This window comes from Hippopotamus amphibius, chromosome 9 (assembly GCF_030028045.1).
Source record: "Hippopotamus amphibius kiboko isolate mHipAmp2 chromosome 9, mHipAmp2.hap2, whole genome shotgun sequence".
Lineage (NCBI taxonomy): Eukaryota > Metazoa > Chordata > Mammalia > Artiodactyla > Hippopotamidae > Hippopotamus > Hippopotamus amphibius.
The window spans coordinates 119,833,406-119,859,872 of NC_080194.1; the positions used below are offsets into that span (position 1 = coordinate 119,833,406).

At 41.2% G+C, this 26,467-nt stretch overlaps 2 protein-coding genes across 2 annotated transcripts in view; both read right to left on the minus strand.

Annotated features, from left to right (window-relative positions):
* LOC130861024 (phospholipid-transporting ATPase ABCA3-like) overlaps positions 1-18,413 on the minus strand; it is a 127,047-nt gene extending 108,634 nt beyond the window's left edge. Inside the window, exons 1-4 of the mRNA XM_057749528.1 lie at positions 18,361-18,413; positions 17,675-17,810; positions 3,500-3,568; positions 2,875-3,136 (exon numbers count right to left, since the gene is read on the minus strand). Coding sequence (XP_057605511.1) covers positions 2,875-3,136; positions 3,500-3,559 — 322 coding nt within the window. The 5' untranslated portion in view covers positions 3,560-3,568; positions 17,675-17,810; positions 18,361-18,413. The remainder of the gene's footprint in view (positions 1-2,874; positions 3,137-3,499; positions 3,569-17,674; positions 17,811-18,360) is intronic.
* Positions 18,272-26,467, minus strand: part of LOC130861025 (phospholipid-transporting ATPase ABCA3-like) — a 216,268-nt gene continuing 208,072 nt past the window's right edge. Inside the window, exons 28-31 of the mRNA XM_057749529.1 lie at positions 25,987-26,177; positions 20,759-20,832; positions 20,220-20,340; positions 18,272-18,549 (exon numbers count right to left, since the gene is read on the minus strand). Of these exons, the coding sequence (XP_057605512.1) occupies positions 18,272-18,549; positions 20,220-20,340; positions 20,759-20,832; positions 25,987-26,177 (664 nt within the window). The remainder of the gene's footprint in view (positions 18,550-20,219; positions 20,341-20,758; positions 20,833-25,986; positions 26,178-26,467) is intronic.

The following is a 26,467-nucleotide window of genomic DNA, read 5'->3' on the forward strand; positions in this document are numbered from 1 at the left end:
TTTGGTTTTTCTCTTGCCCACAGATTCTGGTTTGTTTTTCTGATAGCACTCTGTTTACTGGACTCGTTTCACTGCTACCTTAGGAGTATACAGAAGGAGCTGGCTGCAGTGGGAGGAGGTGTAGGTTTAGCACTCAAGGTCTTGGGCTTTGGGCCTGGTGGGGAGATCTTCAGCTAAAGCTCTCCCAGGGTGGACTTCCTGCTGAAATCCTGACTGCAGTCATCAGGAACTGTGTCCCTGTAATGCCCTTCGATATTCTTATCTTCCTCTTTCCTGATCTCCTCCCTCCTCTGAGTTATGGAGGCCCCAGATCAGTAATCTGGGTGCTGCTGGAGAGCATTAGGTTTCTCCAGTAGTTTCCCTTACAGCTGAGGGTGCTGGCACTCACTCATTGTTCTCCTTTCTCCCCACATGAGAGGTCAGCATAGGACTGTTCAGTCCTGTGCTGCTGGGGGATGGGAAAGTTCTTCTTACCTTTTCCAGTGCATCCAAACTTTTTTTTTTTTCACTCCCATAGTATGCTGGAATCTTCCCTGACATGGGCTGGACTTTTACAAATATTCTTTCATCCATGGGTATTTGCCCAGGTCAGCACTCTCCAGGTTTTCCCCAATCACAGTTGGGAGGGTTTGGGGCAGGCCTGCTGGCTCTGTTGGTTCTACAGTTGTACTGAGGTCTGTCAGACTATTACCAGATACACGTGTGGGTGAGATTCCTATGGGGTCCTCTGGTGTATGCTGCTGGACCCCACAATTCCCACAGAGACATTTCTGTCTAATTAGTCATTTAAAAAGGGAGATAAAAAGTAGGTACATCCTATGTTGCTGCTGGTGATGCTCAATGGCTTGCCTCTTACTGGGTGTCCGAACAGGTGTGGCTCCTGCTGGGTCCCTGAGAAGGCTCCCACTGGGTCACTGGATGGGTCCCTGGGTGGACAGGACTGCTCCTGGACCATGGTTGAGAGGAGCAAGAGCCGGGTTTCAGGGCCACTTGGAGATCTGAAGTCAGACTGAGGTCAGCAAGCTTATGTCTGGGTGCATAGGCATGTATATCTCCCAGCAGGTCCTGGGGTGGACAGGATTACTGCTTGATCACAGCTAAGAAGGGCCAGAGCTGGGTCACCAGTCACTATAGGGACCATAGTCAGAACCAAGCTCAGCAGGCCTATTACCCAAGGCTCAGGTGCATTAACTCCTCCAAGGTTTTGGCTGATGGTGCTGGTGGCAGGACCAAGTCAAACAGGGCTATAGCTGAGTCCACAGGCAGGTGGAGCTATTTCCAGGGGTGTAGCTGGGATCATGGTAGTAAGCCTGTGACCTGACATGGGCCTGCCTTCTCAAAATGACCCTCCTCAGTCTTGGGTTGCACCAGGGAGTTTTGCAAGTTCCTATATGTATCCCAAAGTTCCCACAAAGGCATTTTTGTCCATGGACAGCAGCTAAATCATTATTGCTGAGCAAGGACCTCTTATTTTAGTGTCTTGCTGATGTCATTCCTCCCAGAGGGAAAGAGACATGCCATTGCTTTACTAAGTGGTAAAAAAAAAATCCCAGGGTATCACAAGAGAGAGAAAAGGAAAGTAGAGTGCCTGGACTAGGATGAGGCAAGGGAGGCACACATTTTAAGAAGACACTGACTTTCAGGGTTGTACAATGGTAAATTTTGTACCCTGGGGGCCTCCTTTGCCTCATCCTAATCCTGGCTCTGGGAAAGTGAGGCATGAAAGAAAAGGACGTACAATAGAACAAAGTGGCACATTATGGAGCCAAAACTGGCATAACAAGAAATATAACAAGAAGTCTCTCAGAGGTTGTTTTTGGAAATAATGGTATCTTAAAACAGTCTTTATGGGAGAAGGAGTAGGAGTTTTATCTGTTATCTCCTTCCCATCTCTATCTTTAACTAATCAAAATTTTGCCCCAGGAGGCTTAACCCTCCTGACTTCAAGATTTTGTTCTGAGCCGGAAGGATACCACATGCCGCGGAGTAATTAAGCCTGTGCACCACAACTACTGAAGCCCACACGCCTAGAGCCCATGCTCCGCAACAAAAGAGGCCACCACAATGAGAAACCTGTGCACTGTCACAAAGAGTAGCCCCTGCTCGCCACAACTAGAGAGAGCCCACACGCAGCGGCGAAGATCCAGTGAAGCCAAAATAAAATGAATAAAAAAAAATAGTAAAGCAAATCTTAAAAAAAAAAAAAAAAAACCCTTGAGTGACAAAAAAAATAAAAAGATTGAAGAAATACACTATTGAATCAATATACGTGCATAAAGGGAAAGGACAGTGGAAGCATGCTCACCAAACTTCTGAAAATGTTTATCTCTGGGAGTAAAAAGGGACAAATTAAGTTAAGAATGTGAGGGTAAGTGAGGAATTGGGAACTTTCAAAACAATTCTGTGTAGCTTGAGCCTTTAAAGCATTCATATATGACTTGTGCAACATTTCCATATAAATGATGTTTGAACTGACCACTGAGTATGCATCCAGAATGAGGACTCTTGTTTATACTGTGCCTTTGTGTACATCTGGCACCCTATGATGTACCCCTGGAGTCATACTTGCCCAGTTTAAGAAGCATACCAGAAAGAAGGAAGACTTAGATTTGGATGATAACAGGAATAATATAAATTGATCATTTAATTTAAAAATATCACTATTTGTTTGGGGCTCTAGGAGAAAATATTTTATATGAATTTAACTCTCAAGTTTAACAAAGTCCATATTATACTTAGGAGGTTACTACCTGGTTATGAGGACCTCCTATGATGTTTTACTTGGGATTAATGCCCAGTTAAAAGGTTATGAGTGTGTTTTTTTGCTAAAACAACTGAATGATACTTTTTCCCCAGAAAACCTTAATTTCTAACCTTTAAACTTGTAGTGTAAATCCCTCTTCACGGTTTCAGCTGTATTCTTCACCACAGCACTTTTGGAAGGCACGAAAGCCAATTCCCATAGACCAGGAAAAGGGGTGCTTCCGAGGAATGCAGGCAACTCATCGAGAGGCTGAAGAGAATAATTGAAAGGTCCAGACTTCCTTATAACCACAAATTTGCGGGTTAACAAAAGTGTACCAGCAAATAGTAATGTTAGGATGATTTCCACGACTAAAGCAATGAATCGCCGCCTCTAGTGGGTCAAAGAAAAAAAAAAAGGATTATATTAATAAGTCCTAAGAGTACATTAACTTTGCAAATGGCTAATTATTTTATATTAACAGACACTTCATAAAAGAAGATATAAAGATGGCCAAAAAGAACAGCTTCACTCTATAATAGCAGAGGTTTCCTGGACTGTCTTTTTCTCCTTTCTATGTGTCATTCTGCTATAATTTCACTCTGTGAGGACTCTTCAGACTTCGAAGAGATACCCCCAGCCCTAGAACTGAGAAAAATGCAACAGTATAAATTGGAATGCAGTGATTGGGCTATCAGAATTTTCCCATTGTGGTCTCTTAGCTGTTGCAAAAATCCAATAGGTAGCTCCACTTACCTTTAAAATAAAATTCTTCCACACGAGAACCAAAAGTTTGTAGAACCACGAAAAATCCATTCTTCAACTCTATGAAGGGAGTAAATACTTTTAAAAAATCGGTTAAGACTAGCTAATAAAATGTAAATGTTAGATGAGTAAAGCACTTAAATTTGAATTAATTTTCTAATCAAGCTTAAAGGATAACAAGAAGCAACAGGCATTTGAAATATTTGAGAACTTGTTTACACCTACATTTTAAATTTATTCAGCACCTACTGAGCTTCTAATATGTACAAAGCTTCAAGCACAAAACAAAAATCAATAAGTTATTGATGTAAATTTCCAGGTAAGTTTGGCCAGCACCTTTCCCAATTCTTATCAAACACTAAGAAATAACACAAAACAAATAAATAATCACCATTTGCAAAAACAAACAAAAAAACCCCAAAATAATATGTAAAATCATATCACAGCTATAAGCCCAAAATGCCACTTGACATCCACCACGTTAAGTATAGGTGTATAATATGGGAAACAAATAAAACCCTTCCTTCATGGTGTAGGTGGCATGGCAGGTTATTAATAATGCAGGATCTGAAAGCAGACTGTCTAGGTTGATTTCCCGGCTCTACCACTAACTGTGTGATATAAGATGTTAGGGAAAAATCCGAACAAACTTTTTGGCCAACCCAATAGAACACCTGACAAATTCTTGGGGTTACCAGGAAGAGATCTGAAATTCAGGATCAGAAAGAGGAGGTATTATTTTAAGACTTTATCTTATAAATAAGGATGAACGTGAAGGAGACTGGTCGTCACAAGGACTGCAGCCAAATTTCAAATAATTTCCATCCCTGATACCAGATGAAGGTGATTTCAGACTGTAAATGCTTTCAGGGGCTTGGCATAGAAAAAGAAATCCTCTCTGGGGAAAAATAATATCATCCTGGAGTCAATAATTCCTACAAGTAATTTTTCTGAATATAATGTCTGGCACTCCTTATATCTGAGGTGGAATTATCAGTAGTAAATTTTAACTATGCTTATCATTTTTTAGGCAAAAAAAAGAAAAGGGTTTAAAAATTCCACAAAAGAGCATTAGGTTAGGACCTTAAAGGATGGAGAAGGAGGTCTCTGAGACCTAAACATAAAAGGTGAACTAATACAACTACTATAAAAAAAGATAGGAGAATATCTTTGTGATGCTGAAGTAGGCAGAGATTTCCTAACGTAGACAGAAAAAGCACAAACCATAAAAAAGGGCTTCACCAAAATCTAAAATTTCTGCTCAACAAACAATTACTGTCGTGGTAAAGGGGGCCCGAGGGGGACCCATATGGCAGAGTAGGAGGACATGGAACTCACTTCTCCCGACAAAGACATCAAAAATACAAGGGTGAGTCAAAAATTTTCCGCACTCTGGCTGCAGAATTTATAGGTTTTAATATAACTGGAGTGTGGATAATTTTTGACTCACCTGCGTACATCCAATGTGGAACAATTTCCATGGGAAACTAACTGGAAACTGACAGAAGAACTCCTACACAAGCAAAGTTGCAAGAAAGATCTCCATATAACTGGGTAAAATAGGAAAAAAAGGCATTGGGTCAGGGCCTGCATTCCTGGGAGGAATCTGTAAGGAGGAGAAGGTCCGAATAGGTGGACCCTAGCCGTGTACAATAAGCGGGTCAAACTGCAGTCTGGCATCACACGCTGCATTCCTGTGCGGAGGAGATGGGCCCCTTTGCCTGCTGGGAAATCCGCTGAGACAGACAGACAGATAGAAGGGCTGGAGAAGCCTAGACTCTACTCACAAGGAGTGCGCAGGTGCTGGTTGGCTGACAGAGCAGAGAGAGCTCACCATGCTTCCCAATCTGAAAAGGTGACCACCTTGGCCCAGCTCACTCCACATCAGAGCCTGGCATGAGATCTAGGCAGAGACTCAGTCTAACTGCACAGAGACTGACCAGGGTGTCTGGGGTGTGATCCAGAAGGAGCCACAGAGGCCACTGTCAGCACATGCATGGGGCAGAGGGTGTAGCCACAGGGGGACACCGTCAGCATGTGCGAGGGGCAGCTGCCACAGGAGCACATAGCAGCTAAGCAGACAGGCCCTTAGAGTGGACTCAATCTAGCTATACAGAGACAGCCCTGAAGGCCTGGGGTGTGATCCAGGTGGGGCAGCAAATGCCATTATCAGTGCACTCAAGAGTACACAGTGGTTCCTTTCCCAGTGAGAGCACCCCGCCTCCACCCACTCCACACCACCGCTTAGTGCTGGGGCAGACAGGTTCTGGGAGAAGTCTGCCACAGAGGCAGCCCAGATCTCAGGCAGCAACACAACCACCTCATTTTCTGCAGCCACAACACCCAGACCCCTAGCCCCGTCCACTCCACAACACAACCTTGCACTAGATCTCGGACAAACACAACAGATAAAGGGACACAATCTTAGGTGGCTTCTGAGTGTAACAACAGACTCCTACACAGGTGGCACATAAGTCCTCTGTGACCACATGTTTCCTCATTTGCTTCTCCTCCTTTGGGGCAGGGCAAGTACTCAAGTGCAAAGGAGCCTGATCAAACCCGATCCTCAGGGCGTCTATTCCGAAACTGGGGAGGAGACCCCGCCCCTGACAGGGTGTTGACAGCCACAGAGCAGAGAGGAAGCCCCACCTCACATCCAGCATAGGCTCTAGATACTACACCAACAGCACCCCCTTATGAAAGGGATAAGGCCAGCACACTATGAGGAAAGACATGGCTGGCATCCATACTGAAACCAGTTTGCACCTGTGAAATAAAACTTATATTTACGGCAAGGTAAGAAAAATTTAAACAAAAAAATTTTTTTTTAATTTTTCTCTGCCCTTTGGCTTCTTCTCTTCCCCCTACTGTGCACTGTGTATCTGCATTATGCGTTGACCAAACCTTGCCTGTAGGCAGAAATATCTGTTCAACCATAAAGAGCAACATTCTCCTAGGATCAATTAGACAGTTCCTTAAAAGATAACATTCCTTCTTGATCTTGTAAGGGGCCATAATGATGCTTAGACCTGGATTGTGCAAGCTGTCAATAATACATCATTTAATGTACAGCCTCCTGTCTCAAAAAACTTATATAACTGTGCCTTGACTTCTAACGGGCAGAACAGTTCTCAGGGCTTTGTGAGATGCTCTTCCTGGGTTATAATCCTCAGATTTGACTGGAATAACATTTTTCACTTCTTTCTTGAATTGACTGATTAACTTTTCATCATATGCTTGGTGTGGTCAGCAGGATATCAAAGATACCCACCAGAGGACACGTGGAGTCTATTCAGAACTGGTGCCTGGTACCAGCATGGGCTTGTTGAGACCCACCGGCTTCTTGGTACTCCCCAGGTGTTCTGCTGAGTTCTCCTGGTATTCAGATCTCACTGTTTGGGTGATGATCCTAAAAATTTTTATTCAAGCTGGTTTTCACTTAAGACTTGGAGTCTTAAGAGGTACCAGTACATTTCACAGGCAAGACCTAAGGGGTCTGGGCAAGAGGCCTAGGGAAGCGGATGGCTGGGGTTTTCTTGACTTAGGCTTAAATTTTTTTAAAAAGGAGTTGATATATGGGCTGAACAAAACTTTTGCTAGTGAAATGAGAGACTGAATTATTCAGCTCTGAAGAATAAAGGCATATGTTGCTCCTTCTGGCTATACAGGTCCTCAGTCATCTGAGGACCTAGCAGAAGTGTCTGAGGGTCAATCCTTGTGACGTGCAGCAGTCCTATATAGGAACCCCACTACAACCATTAAATAAATACTGCTCACCCAGGGAGCGCGACAAAGGCTGATAACCTAGCACTCCAAACACCCATGACAGCTTTAGGCTGTCAGAGAAACCAAGTCACATAAAAGAAGTCAAGCCGACCCAAGAGTAACTTCTTTGGGAGCTAGGCCCAGAAGCAGCACACATGTGATCCACTGCACTGTTCTCAAGAAAGTCGTTCATATCCTAGCCCATATCTGAATTAGGATATGAAATTAATACTGGGAAATTGTGCCTCAAAGGCCAAACAGCTCCCATGCAAACAGCCACCTACGGGAATACCAGCTAGGTTTATGTGTGCTTGCAAGTACTTAATTGGGAGCTAAAGGAAATTGGGCCCTGAAATGGCCAAGTTGGGGTTCTTTTGACACTCCAAAACAATTTTGAGTGTGCAGTTAAAGCTGGCAGTCATCTGTGCCTGCAGGGTCTACTGGGGACAACAGTGGTAAGTGTTTTTCACTTTTCTAAACTTAGATTAGCAGGGGAAAATATTGCTAGGGTTAGCTCCATGGATCCTTTGAACTGGAGAAACATCTAAATTGTTAAAACTTTAGGGTGCTCTCAACTTCAACTATTGTACCTAGTTTCGTTTTTTGTTTTTTGGGGTTTTTTTGGTATGTGGAAGCTCCCAAAAGCTTCAAAATTCCAAAATAGCCTCACTAAAAGATTTGTTATAGAAGGCTAATGAGAGATGAATGATATAAGATGAAGAAAAAGAACAAACAAACCCCAAAATCAGCAGAAGGAAGAGAATAATAAAGATCAGAAAGGAAATAAATAAAACAGAGATCAAAAAAAAAAAAGATAGAAAAGATCGAGACGAAGAGTTGTTTTTTGAAACGATAAACATAATTGACAAACCACTAGCCAGTCTCACCAAGAAGAAAAGAGAGATTACCCAAATAAACAAAATACAAAATGAAGGAGGAGAAATAACAACTGATACCACAGAAATACAAAAAAAAAAATCATAAGAGAATACTATGAACAGTTGTATGCCAACAAATTGGACAACCAAGAAAAAATGGACAAGTTTCTAGAAACATACAGCCTGCCAACACAGAGTCAAGAAGATACAAATAATCTGAACAGACTGATCACCAAAAGTGAAATAGAATCTGTAATAAAACAACTCCTCTCCTTCCAAGCAAAAGTTCAGGATTGAACAGCTTCATGGGAAATTCTACAAACATACAAAGAAGAACTTATACCTATCCTTCTCAAAATTCTAAAAAATTGAAGAGGAGAGAACATTCCTAAATTCATTCTATGGAGCCACCATCACTTTGCTACCAAAACCAGACAAGTACACTAAAAAATAAGAAAATTATAGGCCAATAGCTTTGATGAATATATATGCAAAAATCCTCAACACAATATTAGCAAACGGAATCCAACAAAACATAAGAAAGATCACACACCATTATCAAGTTGGATTTATTCCAGGATCACAAGGGTGGTTCAATATACACAAATCAATCAATGTGTTACAACACTTTAACAAAAGGAAAGACAGAAACCACCTGATCATTTCAATAGATACAGAAAAAGCATTTGGTAAAATTCAACATCTATTCATGATAAAAACTGTTAACAAATTGGTTACAGAGGGAATATATCACAAAATAATAAAATCTATGTACCACAAACCCATAGGCAACATAATATTCAATGGTGAAAAGCTGAAAGCCTTCTAGCTAAATTCGGGAACAAGACAAGGGTGCCCACTCTCACCACTTCACAGCATAGTACTGGAAGTCCTAGCCACAGCAATCAGACAAGAAAAAGAAATAAAAAGTGGTAAAACTCTGTTTGCAGATGACATGAAGGGAAGTGGTAAAACTCTGTTTGCAGATGACATGATACTGTATATAGAGAACCCTAAAGTCTCCACATAAAAACTATTAGAACTAATAAGTGAATTCAGCAAAGTTTCAGGATACAAGATTAATATATGGAAATTTATTGCACATCACACAAGTCAGAATGGCTATCATCAAAAAGTCTACAAATAATAAATGCTGGAGAGGGTCCAGAAAAAAGGGAACCCTTGTATACTGTCGGTATGTATGTAAATTGGTGCAGTCACTATGGAAAACAGTATGAAGTTTCCTTAAACTAAAAATTGAGCTATCATATGATCCAGCAATTCCACACCTGGGTATATATCTGAAAAAAAAAATGAAAACTGTAATTCAAAAAGATACATGCACCCCAATGTTCATAACAACACTATTTACAACAGCCAAGACATGGAAACAACCCTAGTGCCCATCAACAGTTTATTTGCTTAAGAAGATGTGGTATATATAGAGAAAAGAATGAAATATTGCCACTTGCTACAACATGGGTGTACTAGAGAATATACTTAGTGAAGTTAGACAGAGAAAGACAAATATTATATGATATCACTTACATATGAAATCTAAAAATAATACAAATGAATCTATATACAAAAAAGAAACAGATCACAAACACAGAAAACAAACTTACGATTACCAAAGGGGAGAGGGAGGGAAAGGAGGACAAATTAGGATTATGGGATTAACAGACTCAAACTACTATACATAAAATGGATAAGCAACAAGGATTTACTCTATAGGACAAGGAATTATATTCAATATCTTATAATAATCTATAATGGGATATAATCTGGAAAAAATAACAATCACTTTGCTGTATACCTAAAACTAACACAATATTGTAAATCAACTATATTTCAATTAAAAAAAAAAGCTTCCATCATGAAGAAAAGCCACGGATGGGGAGAAAATATTTCCAACACATATACCTAACAAAAGACTTGTATTAAGAGTATAGAAAGCACTGATACAAACCAATAATAAGATAACCACCCATGTTTTTTTAAAATGGGAAATAAATGTACACAGACATTTAATTTAAAACAATATACAGGGAAATGACATCATCAAGATGACAACATAGGTCATTCCAGACATCATTCCCCTCCATGAGACAAACTAGCAACTATCCATAGACCAGAGATTATTATCAAAACCCCAGAACAAGGCTGAGCTGAGAAGGTGGTCCCATCTGGCCAGGGAGCTCAGTGGGCAATTCCGACTGATTTAGGTCCACAACCAGTCAGCCCTACCAGCCATGGAGCCTGTTTTATGACCCCACTCAGGCAAGGAAGTAAATTGGTTCAGTCACTATGGAATGCAGTATGGAGATTCTTCAAAAAATTAAAAATAGATCTACCTGATGCACCAATTTCATTTCTAGGTATATACATATGAAGGAAATGAAATCACTATCTCAGAAAGATATCTGCACTGCCATGTTCACTGCACTATTGTTCACAATGGCCAAGTCATGGAAACAATCTGTGTCCCTCAAAAAAAGAATGGATAAAGAAAATGGGATATATATGCACAATGTAACATTATTCAGCCATAAAAAAGGAAATCCTGTCATTTTTGACAACATGGATAATCCGTGAGGGGATTATGCTAAGTAAAATAAGTCAAACAAAGAAAGACAAATACTGTACAATCTCACTTATATATGTGGAATCTAAAAAACCAAACTCATAGAAACAGAATGTGGATTTATGGTTGTCAGTGGCAGGGGATGGAGGTGGGGGAAATGGGTGAAAGTGGTTAAAAGGTTCAAACTTCCAGTTATAAAATGAATAAATGTACAGTAACGTACAGCATGGTGACTATAGTTAAAATTACTCTATTGCACATTTGAAAGTTGCTAAGAGAGTAAATCTAAAAATTCTCGTCACACACAAAAAAATTCTAACTATTTGAGGTGATGTATGTGTTAAACTTATTTTGGTAATCATTTTGCTATTACGGTATACGGTATACAGTAATCATACCGTATAATGACTTGGTGTATATATATATATATATGTTTATTAAATCTGTGGGGGGGGAAGATATATGGATTATCAAAAAGCAAAGGAAACCTATTTTAAAAATTGACCAAAGTCTTTAAGAGAATCCTCAACATAGAAGTTATACAGATAACAAATTAAGCATGTGAAAAAAATGCTCTGCATCATATGTCATCAAGGAAATGCAAATTAAAACAATGAGCTAACACTACACACCTATCAGAATGGCCAAAATCCAAAACACTGACAACACCATGCTGGCAACCATATGGAGCAACAGAAACTGTCACTCATTGCTGGTGGAAATGCAAATGTACAGCCACTCTGGAAGACAGCTTGGTGATTTCATACAAAACTGAACATACTATTACTATACGATCCAGTAATTACACTCCTTGGCATTAACCAAAAGAGTTGGAAGCTATGTCCATATAAAAACCTGCACAGGGGTGTTTACGGAAATTTAATTACCAAAACTTATGAGCAACCAAGATGTCCTTCAGTAGATGAATGGCTAAACTGGGTACATTCAGACAATGCAATACTATTGATCACTAAAAAAGAAATGACCTATGAAGCCATGAAAAGACATGAAGAAAACCTAAAATGCATATTGCTAAGTGAAAGACTGCAATCTGAAATGACAACCTAATGTACGATTTCAACTATATGACGTTCTGGAAAAAGGCAAAATTATGGAGACAGTAAATAGATCAGTGGTTGCCAGGGTTGGAGAGGATAAATAGGTGAAGCTCAGAGGATTTTTAGGGCAGTGAAACTAATGTGTACAATACTATAATGGTTAGTGCATGCCATTATACATTTGTCCAAAACCATAGAATGTACAATACTGAGTGAACCGTGAAGTAAACTGTGGACTTTGGATGATTTTGATGATTTTCATGTGTCAATATAGGGTCATCAATTGTAACAAATGTACCACTCTGGTGGGGGAGTGCATATGTGGGGGTAGGGGGTATATGGGAAATCTCAGAACCTTCCCCTCAACTTTATTGTGAACCTAAAATTGCCCTAAAAGATAAAATATTTTAAAAGGCACAGGAAAAACTCCTCAACGGCATAAGATATCAGTGAAATACATATTAAAACCAAAATTAGATTCCTCAACACACACACTAGAATGGTTAAAAAGGTTAACAGCACCAAATGTTTGAGAAGATGTGAAGAAAAAGTCTCATCAATTGCTGGTGGGAGTGCAAACTGGTACAAATATTTTGGAAAGCCTTAGCAGTTTCTAAAAAAAAAAAAAATTAAACTTTTATCTATCCCAGTGGTTTTCAAGTAGGAGAGATTTTGCCCCACAGCGACATTTAACAATGTCCAGCATCTGTAAAGCAGAGGTCAGGGAGGTTACTAAACATCATACAATGCATAGGACAGCCCCCCACAGCAAAGTATTGTCTGGCCCAAAATGTCAATAGTGCTGAGAATGAGAAACCCTGGTTATCCTATGTTAAAGTAATTAAATTCCTGAGTATTTTTCAAAGGAGAATGAAAACATTTCTGCCCCCCAAAAAAGCCTTGTAGAATGTCCCCAGCCACATTATTCATAATAGTAAAAAATCTGAATCAACCCAGATGCCTAACAACAGGAGAATAAATCAACAAAATGTGTTATATTTTTTAAATGGAATACTACTCAGCAACAAAATAGAACGAACTGCTGATACAGACAGCAACATGGATGAATCCCAAAAAAACATTATGCTGAGTGAAAGAAACAGACATAAACAGTACATATTATGTGAAATTCTGGAATAGGTAAAAGTAACCTATGGTGACAGAAAGCACATCGCTAGTTGGTTGATGGGGAGGAGGGTAACTGACTGAGACAGGGCACTATGCAGAAAAGTGGACGTAGGTCTGAAACTGTGTTCCTTAGAAGGCCTTTCTGCAAGAACATTCTTATGACCAGAGACTTGGAATTGGCTCTGAAATGGAGCTATACAAACAACCCTGCTAAAATAACCTTTATCTTCCATTAATTTCTCTCATTTATTTCCTAGTCACTTTCTGTCACCAAGAAAACTACTAGAGCTAAACAATGAATTTGCTAAAGTTGCAGGATACAAAATTAATACACAGAAATCTCTTGCATTGCTATGCACTAACAATGGAAGTTCAGAATGAGAAATGAAGGAAACAATCCCATTCACTATTGCAACAAAAAGAATAAGATACCTAGGAATAAACCTAATTAAGGAGGTAAAAGATCTGTACTCAGAAAACTATAAGACACTGATGAAAGAAATCAAAGACGACACAAACAGATGGAGAGAGATACCATGTTCTTGGATTGGAAGAATCAACATTGTGAAATGACTATACTACCAAAAGCAACCTACAGATTCAATGCAATCCCTATCAAATTACCAATGGCATCTTTTACAGAACTAGAACAAAAAATCCTAAAATTTGTATGCAGACACAAAAGACTCCGAATAGCCAAAGCAATCTTGAGGGGAAAAAAAAATGGAGCTGGAGGAATCAGACTCCCTGACCTCAGACTATACTACAAAGCTACAGTAATCAAGAAAATATGGTACTGGCACAAAAACAGAAATATAGATCAATGGAACATGATAGAAAGCCCAGAGATAAACTATGATCAACTAATCTATGACAAAGGAGCCAAGGATATACTATGGAGAAAAGGCAGCCTCTTCAATAAGTGGTGCTGGGAAAACTGGACAGCTACATGTAAAAGAATGAAATTAAAACACTCCCTAACACCATACACAAAAATAAACTCAAAATGGATTAAAGACCTACATGTAAGGCCAGAGACTATAAACCTCCTAGAGGAAAACATAGGAAGAACACTCTATGACATAAATCAAAGCAAGATCCTTTTTGACCCACCTCCTAGAGTAATGGAAATAAAATAAAAAATAAACAAATGGGACCTAATGAAACTTAAAAGCACTTGCACAGCAAAGGAAACCATAAACAAGACAAAAAGACAACACTCAGAATAGGAGAAAATATTTGCCAACAAAGCAACTGGCAAAGGATTAACCTCCAAAATATACAAGCAGCTCATGCAGCTCAATATCAAAAAAACAAGCAACCCAATCCACAAATGGGCAGAAGACCTAAACAGACATTTCTCCAAAGAAGACATACAGGTGGCTAACTAACATATGAAAAGCTGCTCAACATCACTAATCATTAGAGAAATGAAAGTCAAGAGCGCAATGAGGTATCACCTCACACTGGTCAGAATGGCCATAATCAAAAGATCTGGAAACAAAAAATGCTGAAGAGGATGTGGAGAAAAGGGAACCCTCCTGCACTGTTGGTGGGAATGTAAATTGATACAGCCAATATGGAGAACAGTACTGAGGTTCCTTAAAAAACTAAAAACAGAACTACCATATGACCCAGCAATCCCACTACTGGGCATACACCCTGAGAAAACCATAATTCAAAAAGGCACATACACCCCAATGTTCACTGCAGTGCTATTTATAACAGCTAGGACATGGAAGCAACCTAAATGTCCATCAACAGATGAATGGATAAAGAAGATGTGGTACATATACACAATGGAATACTACTCAGCCATAAAAAGGAATGAAATTGGGTGATCTGTAGAGACTCGGATGGACGTAGAGACTGTCATACATAGTGAAATAAGTCAGGAAGGGGAAAACAAATATTGTATATAAACACATATATGTGGAATCTGAAAGAATTGGTATAGACAGTCTTATTTACAAAGCAGAAATAGAGAGAGACACAGACCTAGAGAACAAACCTATGGATATCAAGGGGGAAGGCGGCGGGGGTGGGGGGGGTGGCGGGGGGATTGAATTGGGAGATTGGGATTGATATATTTACTATTGATACTATGTATAAAATAGATAACTAATGAGAACCTACTGTACAGAACAGGGAACTCTACTCAATGCTCTGTGGTGACCTAGATGAGAAGGAAATTCAAAAAAAGGGGGGATATATGTGTACTTATAACTGATTCACTTTGTTGCACAGTATAAACTAACACAATATTGTAAAGCAACTATACTCCAATAAAAAAAAAATATATATATATATACATAAGCCACCCTTGAAAATTCCCTGAGCAGACAAAACCAGTTTAATCATGCAAACAAAGCTAAATTTAGTTTATTTTGTAACACTAACTTGATCTTGCTTACCCATCTGGAACTCAAAAGCAAAACTTAAAACTGTTTCCCAAAGTTGATACAAGGTAACCATTAACCAATTCCCTATCTTTTAAGAAAATTCTTATAACCAATCCCTGTGAGGAGTAACCAGTCACTGCCTTCTCACTTTATAAACTGCTTTGTAACAATACTCTCAATTCATTCCATGTTTTGGATTGAGTGCTCCTGGTTCATAAACTGTCTTTTTGGTGTGTGCACAATAAACTTTTACTACTTCAGTGATTCAATGGTTTTACTCCTGCTATTCCTGGACTTTTGACACCCTTAAATACCAAATGCACTCTAGCTCCTGTTCCCCAAAACTTGGATGCAACCCTCTGGTGTTGAGGAAAGGCAGAGGAGGTAGAAGCTGAAAGAACCTAAAGTGTCTGAAAAATTTTAGGGCAATCTACTTGTTCAAAAGAACAATTAAAAGGAATTGCTGAAAATTAAGCAATTACATTGTACCCATCTTGAATTATTAGAATGAGATTTATAGTTACTAAACTATTTTACCTCATTTCTTGTTCTGAATGAAATATAGTGTCTTTCTTAAGTATACTAAAATATAGATACCTTTTTAAAAAAAAGTTCTCTTCCTACTCTGCATAAAATGAGGTGACCAAGATGGCCTCAATGTTCCTGTGAGCTTAACTAATCTTTAATCAAACTCTTCTGGCTCTAGGTCCTGACCTCCATTTGCTTAAAGCATTTTCTTTAGAAAACTTGTAATTATAAATTCTTTCTCTGTCTCTTTGAAACACATGTAACTCTTAAACAAACAAACAAACTCTTTCCTGTTTTACAACCCCAAGATGTGTTTCTTAAGGAACTAGGAGTCATCCTTTGAAATGTAGTCAAGAAGGATAGCGCCCCTATTCCCGGAAAGGATGGGAGCCAGCTTCAATAGGCACAGATCACTAATCACTAGGCCTAATCACTTTCTCTTGAAAATCTCCTCCCTTAAATCCTCCAGCACTTTCCCACTATCTCATCCCAGACCTGAAAAACCTTCCTAACCCTTTTGTTTCAGCAGACTGTGTTCTGCCCTCTTCCCTATTCCAATAGTCTTGCGTAGAGTCTTCCTTGCCTGTTTTAACTTTGGTGCAATTTTTGCTTTGACATAGGAAAACTAAGATAAATGGAGCTACCTGTAGCACTGAACTCCCACACTCCTTTGTGCTATTTATTGAACTATATTTTGGCATTTTAAATACTGCAATCCCCCTCTAAGATGGGTACAAGTAGTATCCTTTTTCCTATAGATAAGGAAACTGAGGCTCAGTGAAATCAAATAATTTTCCTGAGGTCATTGCTATAAACTCAATGTTTGTGTACTCCCAAAACTCCTCCCTGAAATGCTAATCCCACTGTGATCCTATCAGGAGGTGGTAAATTTGGTAGGTGATTAGGTCATGAGGATATAGCTTTGGTAGGTGATTAGGTCATGAGAATGGAACCCTGAAGGATTAGTGCTCTTATAAAATAGGCCACAGAGCGCTCCCCTGCCCCATTCACCACGTGAAGATACAGTGAGAAGACCTCTGTCTAGGAACCAGGAACTGGGTGCTCACCAGACATAGATTTGCATTGAGCCTTGAGCGTCCAGAAGTGTGAGAAATAAATTTCTGTTGTTCAGAAGTTTATGGTATTCTATTACAGCACCCCCAGCTGACTAAGACAGTCAGCAAATAAATTCTGGATTAGTCCAGATTGGTGCCAAAACATTTGCTTTGAAATGCTTCCAAAGCCCTTTCTTTCAAATACTTAGCACAACCAAAATAAAATTCCTGAGAGTATATTTTTAATTTGTCCTGGTGAGCTCCTGTATGTGTTTGGGGTTACGAGTAAGCGTCTTACTTCCGGAGCTAGTCTTTGTGTTTTTGTTGGGACGGAAGGGCGGGGAACCTGGGCAAGTTCGCCCAAGCAGTGGGACTAGGAGAGGAAAAGGAAGAGAGGGAGGTCTTGGGCACTCACCGCTCAGACCTCACAACCGCCTCTGCCACAGCCCGGCGCGTGCAGAACGCTCTCCCCAACCGCCCCCGGCCCAGGCTGGCAGCCTCGGCCTCGCGCGGGCACAACGAAGGCAAGGCCCGGTTGGGTGTCAGGCGGGTCCAAGGACCCTGCGCGTGCTGCCACGTCCCCTTCTCCGCGCAAGCTCCCGCGCGCCACGGTCCCCAGCTGGTCCCTACCCCGCATCTGCACAGCACCCCACTGCTCCGCCCCGCTGCCCAACACCCGCCCGCCCTCTCCTAACTCCCCTCTGCGCGCTGCACCATCCCCTCCCCCCAGCCATCCCTCGCGCACCACTCGGACCCTGGAGGCCCTACCTCGGCACCCTTTCGCTTTTTCTCCAGGTTCCTCGCCTCTGGACCCCACTGGACGACCCGAGGGTCCTCCACAACTGGCGGGCTCCGCTCTCCCTCTTGTGTCAAGGTCCTCCTCAGCGGAAGCAGTGGCTGATGCCTGGAAGTTTGAGAGTCAGGGGCCGACCCCTCTCACCCCCCCACCTCCCGCGTATATGGGGGTTCAACAGGGAACTGCCAGAGGCGAGGCGCAGGCGCAGAGTCCTGCAACCCCCCAGCGGCTGGCCACCCCAAAGCCGCCCGTCATTGGGCGTAAGGCACGCCGTCCACGCGGCGCTTTCCACAGCGTGCGCCTCCCTCCGCCCTGGCCCGCCAGCCTTTCGGTTGACCACCCCCACCCCCCAAACCTTTCCCCTGCTCCCCACTTTCCTTGATGCTCGCTCCTCTTGGTGACCCCACCCGTATACCCAGCTCGAGTGTAGCTTAACGGATCACAGGTTTTGAATGCTGACGGTTGGAGGGCAAAGCCTCTCTCCCCTGCTGTGCCGGGTACCAGTTTACTGTGGTCCCTCATCACCAAATAGAACTAGGTTCTTGAGCTGACTGACAGGTTAACCTTTGTCAGGAGAGGGCGCTGGAGGAACACTGCAGGACAAGGGGCTTCTGTTCGTGGTGAAGGGTGTTTTGTCTTAGGTTCTTCTTGCTCTTACCTTGCTGCTGCCAGCAGCAGGTGTGGAGGACATTTCGTGGCACTCGGCCCCCGCCCGCCCCGCCGTGAAGTGTGAATTCCCAGTGATTCACGGAGGTGACCCTTCTTAGCACCAGCCTGCTAACAGCCCCAGAGAAGAGTTTCCTGCTTGGCAGATCCAGCCTGTTGGCCAGCCTAGGCAGCCTGTACCCTGAGGGGTAATTCCTGCTTGCTCAGCAGCTGTGGAACAGCCCTGGCCCAGGAGCAGTGAACCTCCCCGCAGTCAAGTGAGCTACAGCTAAACCTTCTGCAAGAAGATCGAGTCCCAGCCTTGAGGAGGAGCGGTCTTCCAAGTTTGCTTCTTCCTTGGGTATTTTCCCTCAGCCATGGGGCATTCTCTGGAGTTCTCTTTACCTCCTTATACCTAATCCCCGTTATGGTTAATAATTCCTTTAACTTTCCCTGTTCAAATAGCTGTGTGCTTTCCTGGCTCTTGATAGGGACACTGATATTCCTGCTTGCTTTTTGGGTGTATCCCTTAACCCTTCTGAGCCTCGCATGTCCAATGAGGACAATAGCAGCACTTCCTACTTTAGAGGATTGTCATGAGATTAAATAATCCAATGCATGTGAAGTGTTTAGTAGAGGAACTTACACATAGTATTTTTTTGTTTGTTTCTTGTTTGAAGATGAGGAGGTAGGATAGGTGATAGGGAGAGAGAGTGAAAGAGACTCTCCCTCCTTATCAGACTGGAAGAATTTTTTAAAGGGTCATTAATGAAGCCAACTGGAAGACAAGATGCAAGTAAAAGGTTAAACAAAATGAGTTCCCTCTCCCTTTTTAAAGATGGCCGGCCTGGGAAACCAATTTTGTAATTACTGAAATCACTTGTCAGAGATCTATGGCAGGCATTGGAATGGAACCCACGGAAAGTTATATTACTGCTAAAAACAGAGAATAACTTCTGGATATTACTTAATTACTCACAATATCCAATTGAGGATATAAATACCTATACCCCCAAACTACTCCAAAATAGAACAGCTTCACTGATTCTTTCTATCTTGTAATTTGTGGAGGATCGTCCTACGTGTCTACTCATCTGCCTGTGATCCTGCAGAAGTGATTAGATTTCTCATGTTGTTTATGGGGGAAATCCTTCTGCCCAACAAAAATTAGAAGAATTCTCTATCTCCCTCTCTCTACACCTCATTTCTCCTTCTTTCCTTCTTAATAAGAGGTATGTCAAGAATAGGAAAGAAAAGGCACTTTTTAAAGAATTTCTTGCTTCTTTTCTTGGACTCTAAATGTTCTTAGTGCAAAGATTCTCTTACAAATGTAGAATCTTGGTTTGAGTTTTGGAAATAACCCAATTTATCCTCATAAATTTTGATATTGACTCCTTTTGGTATAAAATCGGTGTGTCTGTTTGTGTATTTGCATCTATAGGAGAGGTGATTTTTGCTCTTCTTATCTATATCTCAGCTACTAAAACATAAAGCCCTTGCCCTTCAGGCTGTCCCATTCTGACAGCTCCATCATTTCTGAATGTGTCTTTTCAGTTATTCAAAATACTCAGGAAAAGTCCCTTGTCCCCACCCTGGTAAATGCTGCTCTTTCATATTTCTAGGATAGAAAACAGAAATTTCACCAAATGCCTTTAAGATTTGTATATGCTGAATACACAGGCCACTCATGTAACTCTACAAAGAAGGGACATACGGTCTCCTTTGGGGGACGCTTTATTACATAAATATATTTACACCAAAATATACACTTGCAGGAATGCCTCTTTCCAGATCCAGGTATAGTAGATAGTAGTCTGTGGAAGACATAGGATCACTAGTTGCAAGTCAGTCTCAAAGCACCTTTTTCTCAACCTTGAACTTCTGTGTTCTCTGGACTAGCAAAAGCCAGGAAGACTTGTTCCAGTGTTATCTGACTGATGGAATAGTCTTCTAAATCAAATTTCTCTTTAGCTTCCTCCAAAATACCAAACATCTTTAACAACAACAACAACAACAAAAAGTGCAGTTACCATTGCAGTCCTCCCTTCCAACCCCCAACCCAGATGAGCCTCTCCTACACTTCTTCCCACTGCTGCCAAGTTTATGGTGGAGGACGAAAGGTACAGAAGGGGGAGATGAGATAACAGGCAAAACAGATCATTAAGAATTTGAGAGGAAGCAAGTCTCTGTCCCCATTCTCTTGATGGATAGAGACAAAAAGTGGGACTTAAAGGTAGAAATCTGAAGGAATTAACTCCACGGACCATTGAAAAGTAACCTGAAGTCTCGTCTCCCCCTATAGCTGCAGGTGCCCATTCCATATGACTAAATCTCAAATTTAAGAGAGCACTCCATCATGAGTGCTCTCTTAACATATAATTATATTAGAAGGGCATGGTTGCTATAGTCACCTGTCCCCAGCTGTTGTCCTTGCTGGGAATGTAGTAGTTAAAGATCCCTTGATTCTCACGTTTTAATTCACTACCTAAGAAAGGAAAGATAGGATAGATACATAATCTTACATATTGCTTTTTAAATGTCAAAATACTGATATATTAACTTAATTATATGTGTAACAGAGGGGTAAATAGATGTGGCTAATAAAAAAGGGAATGTAACCCAAAGCCTTCCTCTTTAGTATATATGATATAGCTCATTCCTTCAGCAGATTTATTTCTGATATAGTAGGTTTTGTTTTATGGTGTTCATAGGAATTATTGAGGACAGACTTTCAGGCACAAAACAGTTGTCAGCTCAAAAGGATGAAACTTAAGCCTTCTAAAATTCTAATATTACTGTGGGACTTTATTCCTAAACATAGGACTGAGGATATAAATGGGCAGGACTTTCATCCTGGTTGTGTGAACATGTATGCATGTAAAGTGTGTTTCCTGGGGAGGAGAGCAGGACAAGCCCTCCTTACTATTCTCATGATCACATGCCAGGTGAAAGAGGAAATCATACACATAAATCCCCAAAGTCAGGCCGTGTATTCTTTTACAGATGAGTAAGAATTCTCTGGTGTAAGCAGAGGGAAGAAGTGGTATACTTTCCAAATTTAGAACAAACAGATGTGTTTATACTTATCATTGTGTATTTGTAAGTTATTACAAATTTAAATTAATTGGGATTTAAAATATTTTAAGATATATGTTAATATAATCAAATTAGGAAGCCATTAGACTTAGGTGGCTCTAATTATTTATTTATTTATTTATTTATTTTGGCTACGTTGGGTCTTTGTTGCTGCACACGGGCTTTCTCTAGTTGCGGTGAATGGGTGCTGCTCTTCGTTGTGGTGCATAGGCTTCTCAGTGTGGTGGCTTCTCTTGTTGCAGAGCATGGGCTCTAGGCATGTGGACTTCAGTAGTTGTGGCTCGTGGGCTCTAGAGTGCAGGCTCAGTGGTTGTGGCACACGGGCTTAGTTGCCCCATGGCATGTGGAATCTTCCCAGACCAGGGATTGAACCCATGTCCCCTGCACTGGCAGGCAGATTCCCAACCACTTTGCCACCTGGGACGTCCCAGCCATTATTTCTTTAAATAGACTTTCAGTCCATTTCTCTTTCTCTTCTCTTTCTGGGCTTTCCATAATGTATAGATTGTTTCTGTTATCATGTCCCATAAGTTCTGTAGGCTTTCTCCATTTTCAAATTATTCTTTGTTGTTTTTGCATCTCTGATTGGATAATTTCAAATGACCTCTCTCATAGTTCATCAATTCTTTCTTCTGTTTGGTTGAGTTTGCTGATGAAGCACTCGAATTTTCAGTTCAGTCATATTGTTAGCTCTAGGATTTCTGTTTGGGCTTTTTTTTATGGTGTCTGTTTCTTTGCTGTATTTTTCATTTTGTTCATGCTTTATACAACTAATTTCACTTGGTTGTCTTTCTGTGTGTTGATGTAGTTCATTAAACCTCTTTAGACGGATTATTCTAAATTCTTTGTCAGACAGTTCATAGATCTCCACTTCTTCAGGGTAAGTTATTGGAGTTTCATCAGTTTCTTTTGGTGCTTTCACGTACACCTGATTCTCTGTGGTCCTTGATTCCTTGTGTTAGTATCTGTACTTTCGAGTAAGTGGTCTCCTCTTTTAGAGTTTACAGGTTCACTTCCACAGGGACACACCTTCACTCATCAGCTCAGCTAGAGGTTCTGGACTGTTCATGTGGCAGCATCCATGGGCAGGCAGTGCTTGTTAACAGGGTCTTGATTTGAGTGAGTACACTGCTTGTGATCTGAGGTTGAAGGTGGATAGGTGGGCAGTGATGCTTTCTGAGTTCTGTGGCTGAATTGGCCTGCTAGCTGAGCTCTGTGTTCAAGCAAGGCTGCTGGATAGGCTTCCTGGATGGGCAAGGCTGATAGCTACAGGCCACTGCTTTACAGGCTAGTGGTGCCACTAGCTGAGTTCTGTAATCATCTCTGGCCTTTTGAGGTACAAGCTCTGTTCTGTGGCAGGGTGGGACCACTCTTTGACTCCATGCCCAGGCAAGGCTGCATACGGGCTGGACATTGTTGCTTTGGTGCGGGGGGGGGGGGGGGGGGGGGGGGTAGGGAAGGTTCAGACTGTGCTCCCTGACTGGATGGTGCCAATATCTGGTCTCTGTGTTCAGGCAGGGCCACAGACAGGTCTTTACAATCAGATAAGGGCTCAGGCTGTGCTCTATGATTATGCTGGAATGCAAACTGTGCTCAAAGTTGGGCAGGACTACAGCCTAGCCTTTACAATCTAGTAGGCTGTTGGCTGTGCTTCATTGCTGGGAAGGTCACAGGCTGGGCTACTTTCAAGAGGTCTGCCAGCTATATTCCACAGTTGTGTGGGCTAGGGACCGTGCTCTGCGGTCAGGTAGGGTCACTGTCTGGGCTCTGTCTTCAGGTCAGGGTCGCTGGCTGGGCTTGCTGCCTGAGTGAATCCATATGCTGTGTTCAGCAACTGAGCAAGCCTATAATCTGTGCTCTGCAGGTGGACAGTACCATAGGCTAGGCTCCAAGGCTGTCCAAGATTATTGTTCATGCTCCCTGCTGATGTAGGGCCAGAGGCTATACTTAACAGTTGAGCAAGACTGTTGGTTTGGCTCCTGACGAAGCATGTCTGTAGGATGGGCTTCACAGATACCCGGATTCATTGGCCAGCCTTCCTGGTCAGATGGGCTGTGAACTTGTTTCTCTTGCTAGGCAGGGCTGTACAATGGGCTCCACAGCTGGTATGGTATGTTGGCTGGGGACTCAAATCAGGCAGAACAGCCCATTGAGCTCTTTGGTCAGATAAGGCCAAAGTGCAGCTATAGGATGGGCTCCATGGCTTCCTAAATTCTCTGGCCAGGCTTCCTGGTTGGAGGTGACTGGAGGCTATACTGAGTAGATGGTTGGGGCTTTGTATTTGCTTCTCTAGTCAGCAGGGCTGTAGAATGGGCTCCATACCTGGTACAGCTCATTGGCTGGAGACCCAAATCAGGCAGCAATACCCTCTGAGCTCTCATGCCAGACATGGTCACCAACTCAGCTCTGCAGGTGGGCAGAGACATTGGCTGGGAACTCTGCTCCAATACTGCTACAAGGAAGAACGTGGTTTTGCCAAGATCTGAGTACCCAATGCTTTAAGCACCAGCCTTCTTCTCTGTCTTTATGTAGTCCCCAGTGGTAAAGCCTCATAGGTTCACTTGAGAGGTGAGACCCAAGCTGGCCTCCCAGGAAGCATCCCACAACACTGGGGAACCTGATGTCCACCTTTGACCCCCTTTTTTCCCAATGGAGAAACTGTAGGCCTAGGGGAAGGGTGATACAGTCAGTGTATAGCTCCTCCTCTTAGCTAATATCCTTCTTGACTTCTGTTGTCTAGGAGGTTGCTTCAAACTTATCCCCAGGTTCTGGGGTTTTCATAATGATGTCTTGTCTATAGATAGTTGCTAGCTGGTCTTCTTATGAGTAAGACAGGTTGGGAATGACCTATGTTGCCATTTTTATGATATCACTATCAATATTATAAGTTTGACTCATGCTGTTGTGTATAGTTATATCAGTCATTTTCCCCTTCTGTACAGTAGTAATCTGGTATGTGATTATTCCATAACTTGTTTTCCATTCAGCTGCTGGCAGGTATATTGTGAATGTCACTGGTTTAAATATTTTACTTATCTCATGGCACAGGTGGATGCAAGTATAATAATGTGAGGAACACGACCTTCAGTTGAAAATGGGCCTCAAACCCACATTTCCATTAAAGCTCTTGTGTCTACATCCTTAAGATTAGGTCTCTGGTTGATGTTTAGTGTCCCTTCTTCAAGACCTGTCCTAGAGCAAGTTGCTAGGACAGCACACAGTAAATGAGACTTTCTGGTCACAGCTTTTCTGTGTAGTGACTTAGGGACTATATCTCAAAAATATTTGCTGAATGAACGCGTAAATGAATGTGGAACTTCTTAACAGACTATTAACAACACTGAGGTAATGCTATTTCCCTCACATCTGTTCCCCACATCTGCTCTACCATCCATTTCTTTTTATTTTCTGCTCTCCATTCTTACTGTGTAATCAATCAGGCTATTTTCCACTGCTTAGAAGGTAAACTTCCAACTCCTCAGCCTGACACACAATGGGAACTTCTGTGATGTTTTGCTCAGTATAACAGAGTAGAAACTAAGATGAAAAACCAGAATTAATGAAAGTCTTACCATGTCCCTGCTTTATGTTTAGGAAAGAAAGATAAGAGACAGAAAGAAATAGTTGCTGTCTGGCATTGTACCGTATAGGCAGAGAAATGCTTATTGAATAAAACATGAAGAAGCATGCTACTCTTGAAAGGAGAGAAAAGATTAGTGGTTCTTGTTTGAATTTCAATTCCATATCCTGGCTGGGACAGCAAAAGACCAGAGTTATATTTTTAGTGTGAGGGGGAAAAAACTTTTCCTGAGTGGTGTTATGGAAAGAATTGTGTCATCCCCCACCCCCTGCCCCCACCAAATTCATATGCTTAAGTCCTAACTCTAGTTGATGGTGTTTGGATATAGGCACTTTAAAAGGAAGTAATTAATGATGAATGAGGTCATAAGGGTGGGACCTGAATCCACTATGACTGGTGTCCTTATAAGAAGAGCAAGAGAAATCAGGGATGTACACATGCAGAAAAAAGTTGTCTGAGGACACAGTGAGAAGAGGGCCATCTGTAAGCCAAAGAGAGACACCTCAGGAGAAACCAGACCACCTGAAACCTTGATCTTGAACTTCTAACCTTAGAACTGTTAGAAAATAAATTTCTGCCTTTTAAGCAACCCAGTCTGTGGTATTTTATTATAGCAGCCTTAGCACACTAATACAGATTATATTTGCTAATAATTGAGAATTATGCTCAAACATATGATTTTAGGTATCTAAGTCATATGGACAGCTCTAATCTAAACTGCCTTACTGGTTAATATACAAGATATTGGTCAATATTTCTATTCTTTGTGAAAACTTCTTAGCACAACCAAACATAAACAGTTTAAAAGAACGAGCATTCCAAAAGTAATTCAATATGGAATGGCAATTAATATCAATAACTCACAAGAAATAGTTACTGGAGATACACAGCATATGGGTGGTGAGAACAACAAATATGGTTTAACACATCTATAACAAAGTTAACCCAACCAACCAAATTTACCTGGGAAAACTGTTTCAATAAAAATTTTAAAATCTTCTAATTTGTTCTCATCTCTATCAATACTGATCTTGGCTTTTAGGATGTAAATATTGCCAAACTTGTTCTTGAGATGCTGGGGGCTGCCCAGGCACACAAACTTTCCCTTTACCATGATGGCCAGCTTAGTACAAAGAGCGTCACATTCCTCCATACTAGCAAAACAAAATATCAGAATAATGTAAAGTTTAAAAAAGTCTCTATTAGAAAATATTCTATAGTTCAAATATCCAGTATTTTGTGACCCTCTTTGGAAAAGGAAGTTGCATCTGCCCATCATCAACATCATGGCAAATGGAGATATTTTCAAATTCCAAGTAGTAAAATAAGCTACAGGATATATTGTACAGCACATGGAATATACCCAATATTTTTAATAACTTTAAATGGAGCATAATCTATAAAAATATTGAATCACTAGGGTGTATGCCTGAAACCAATATAA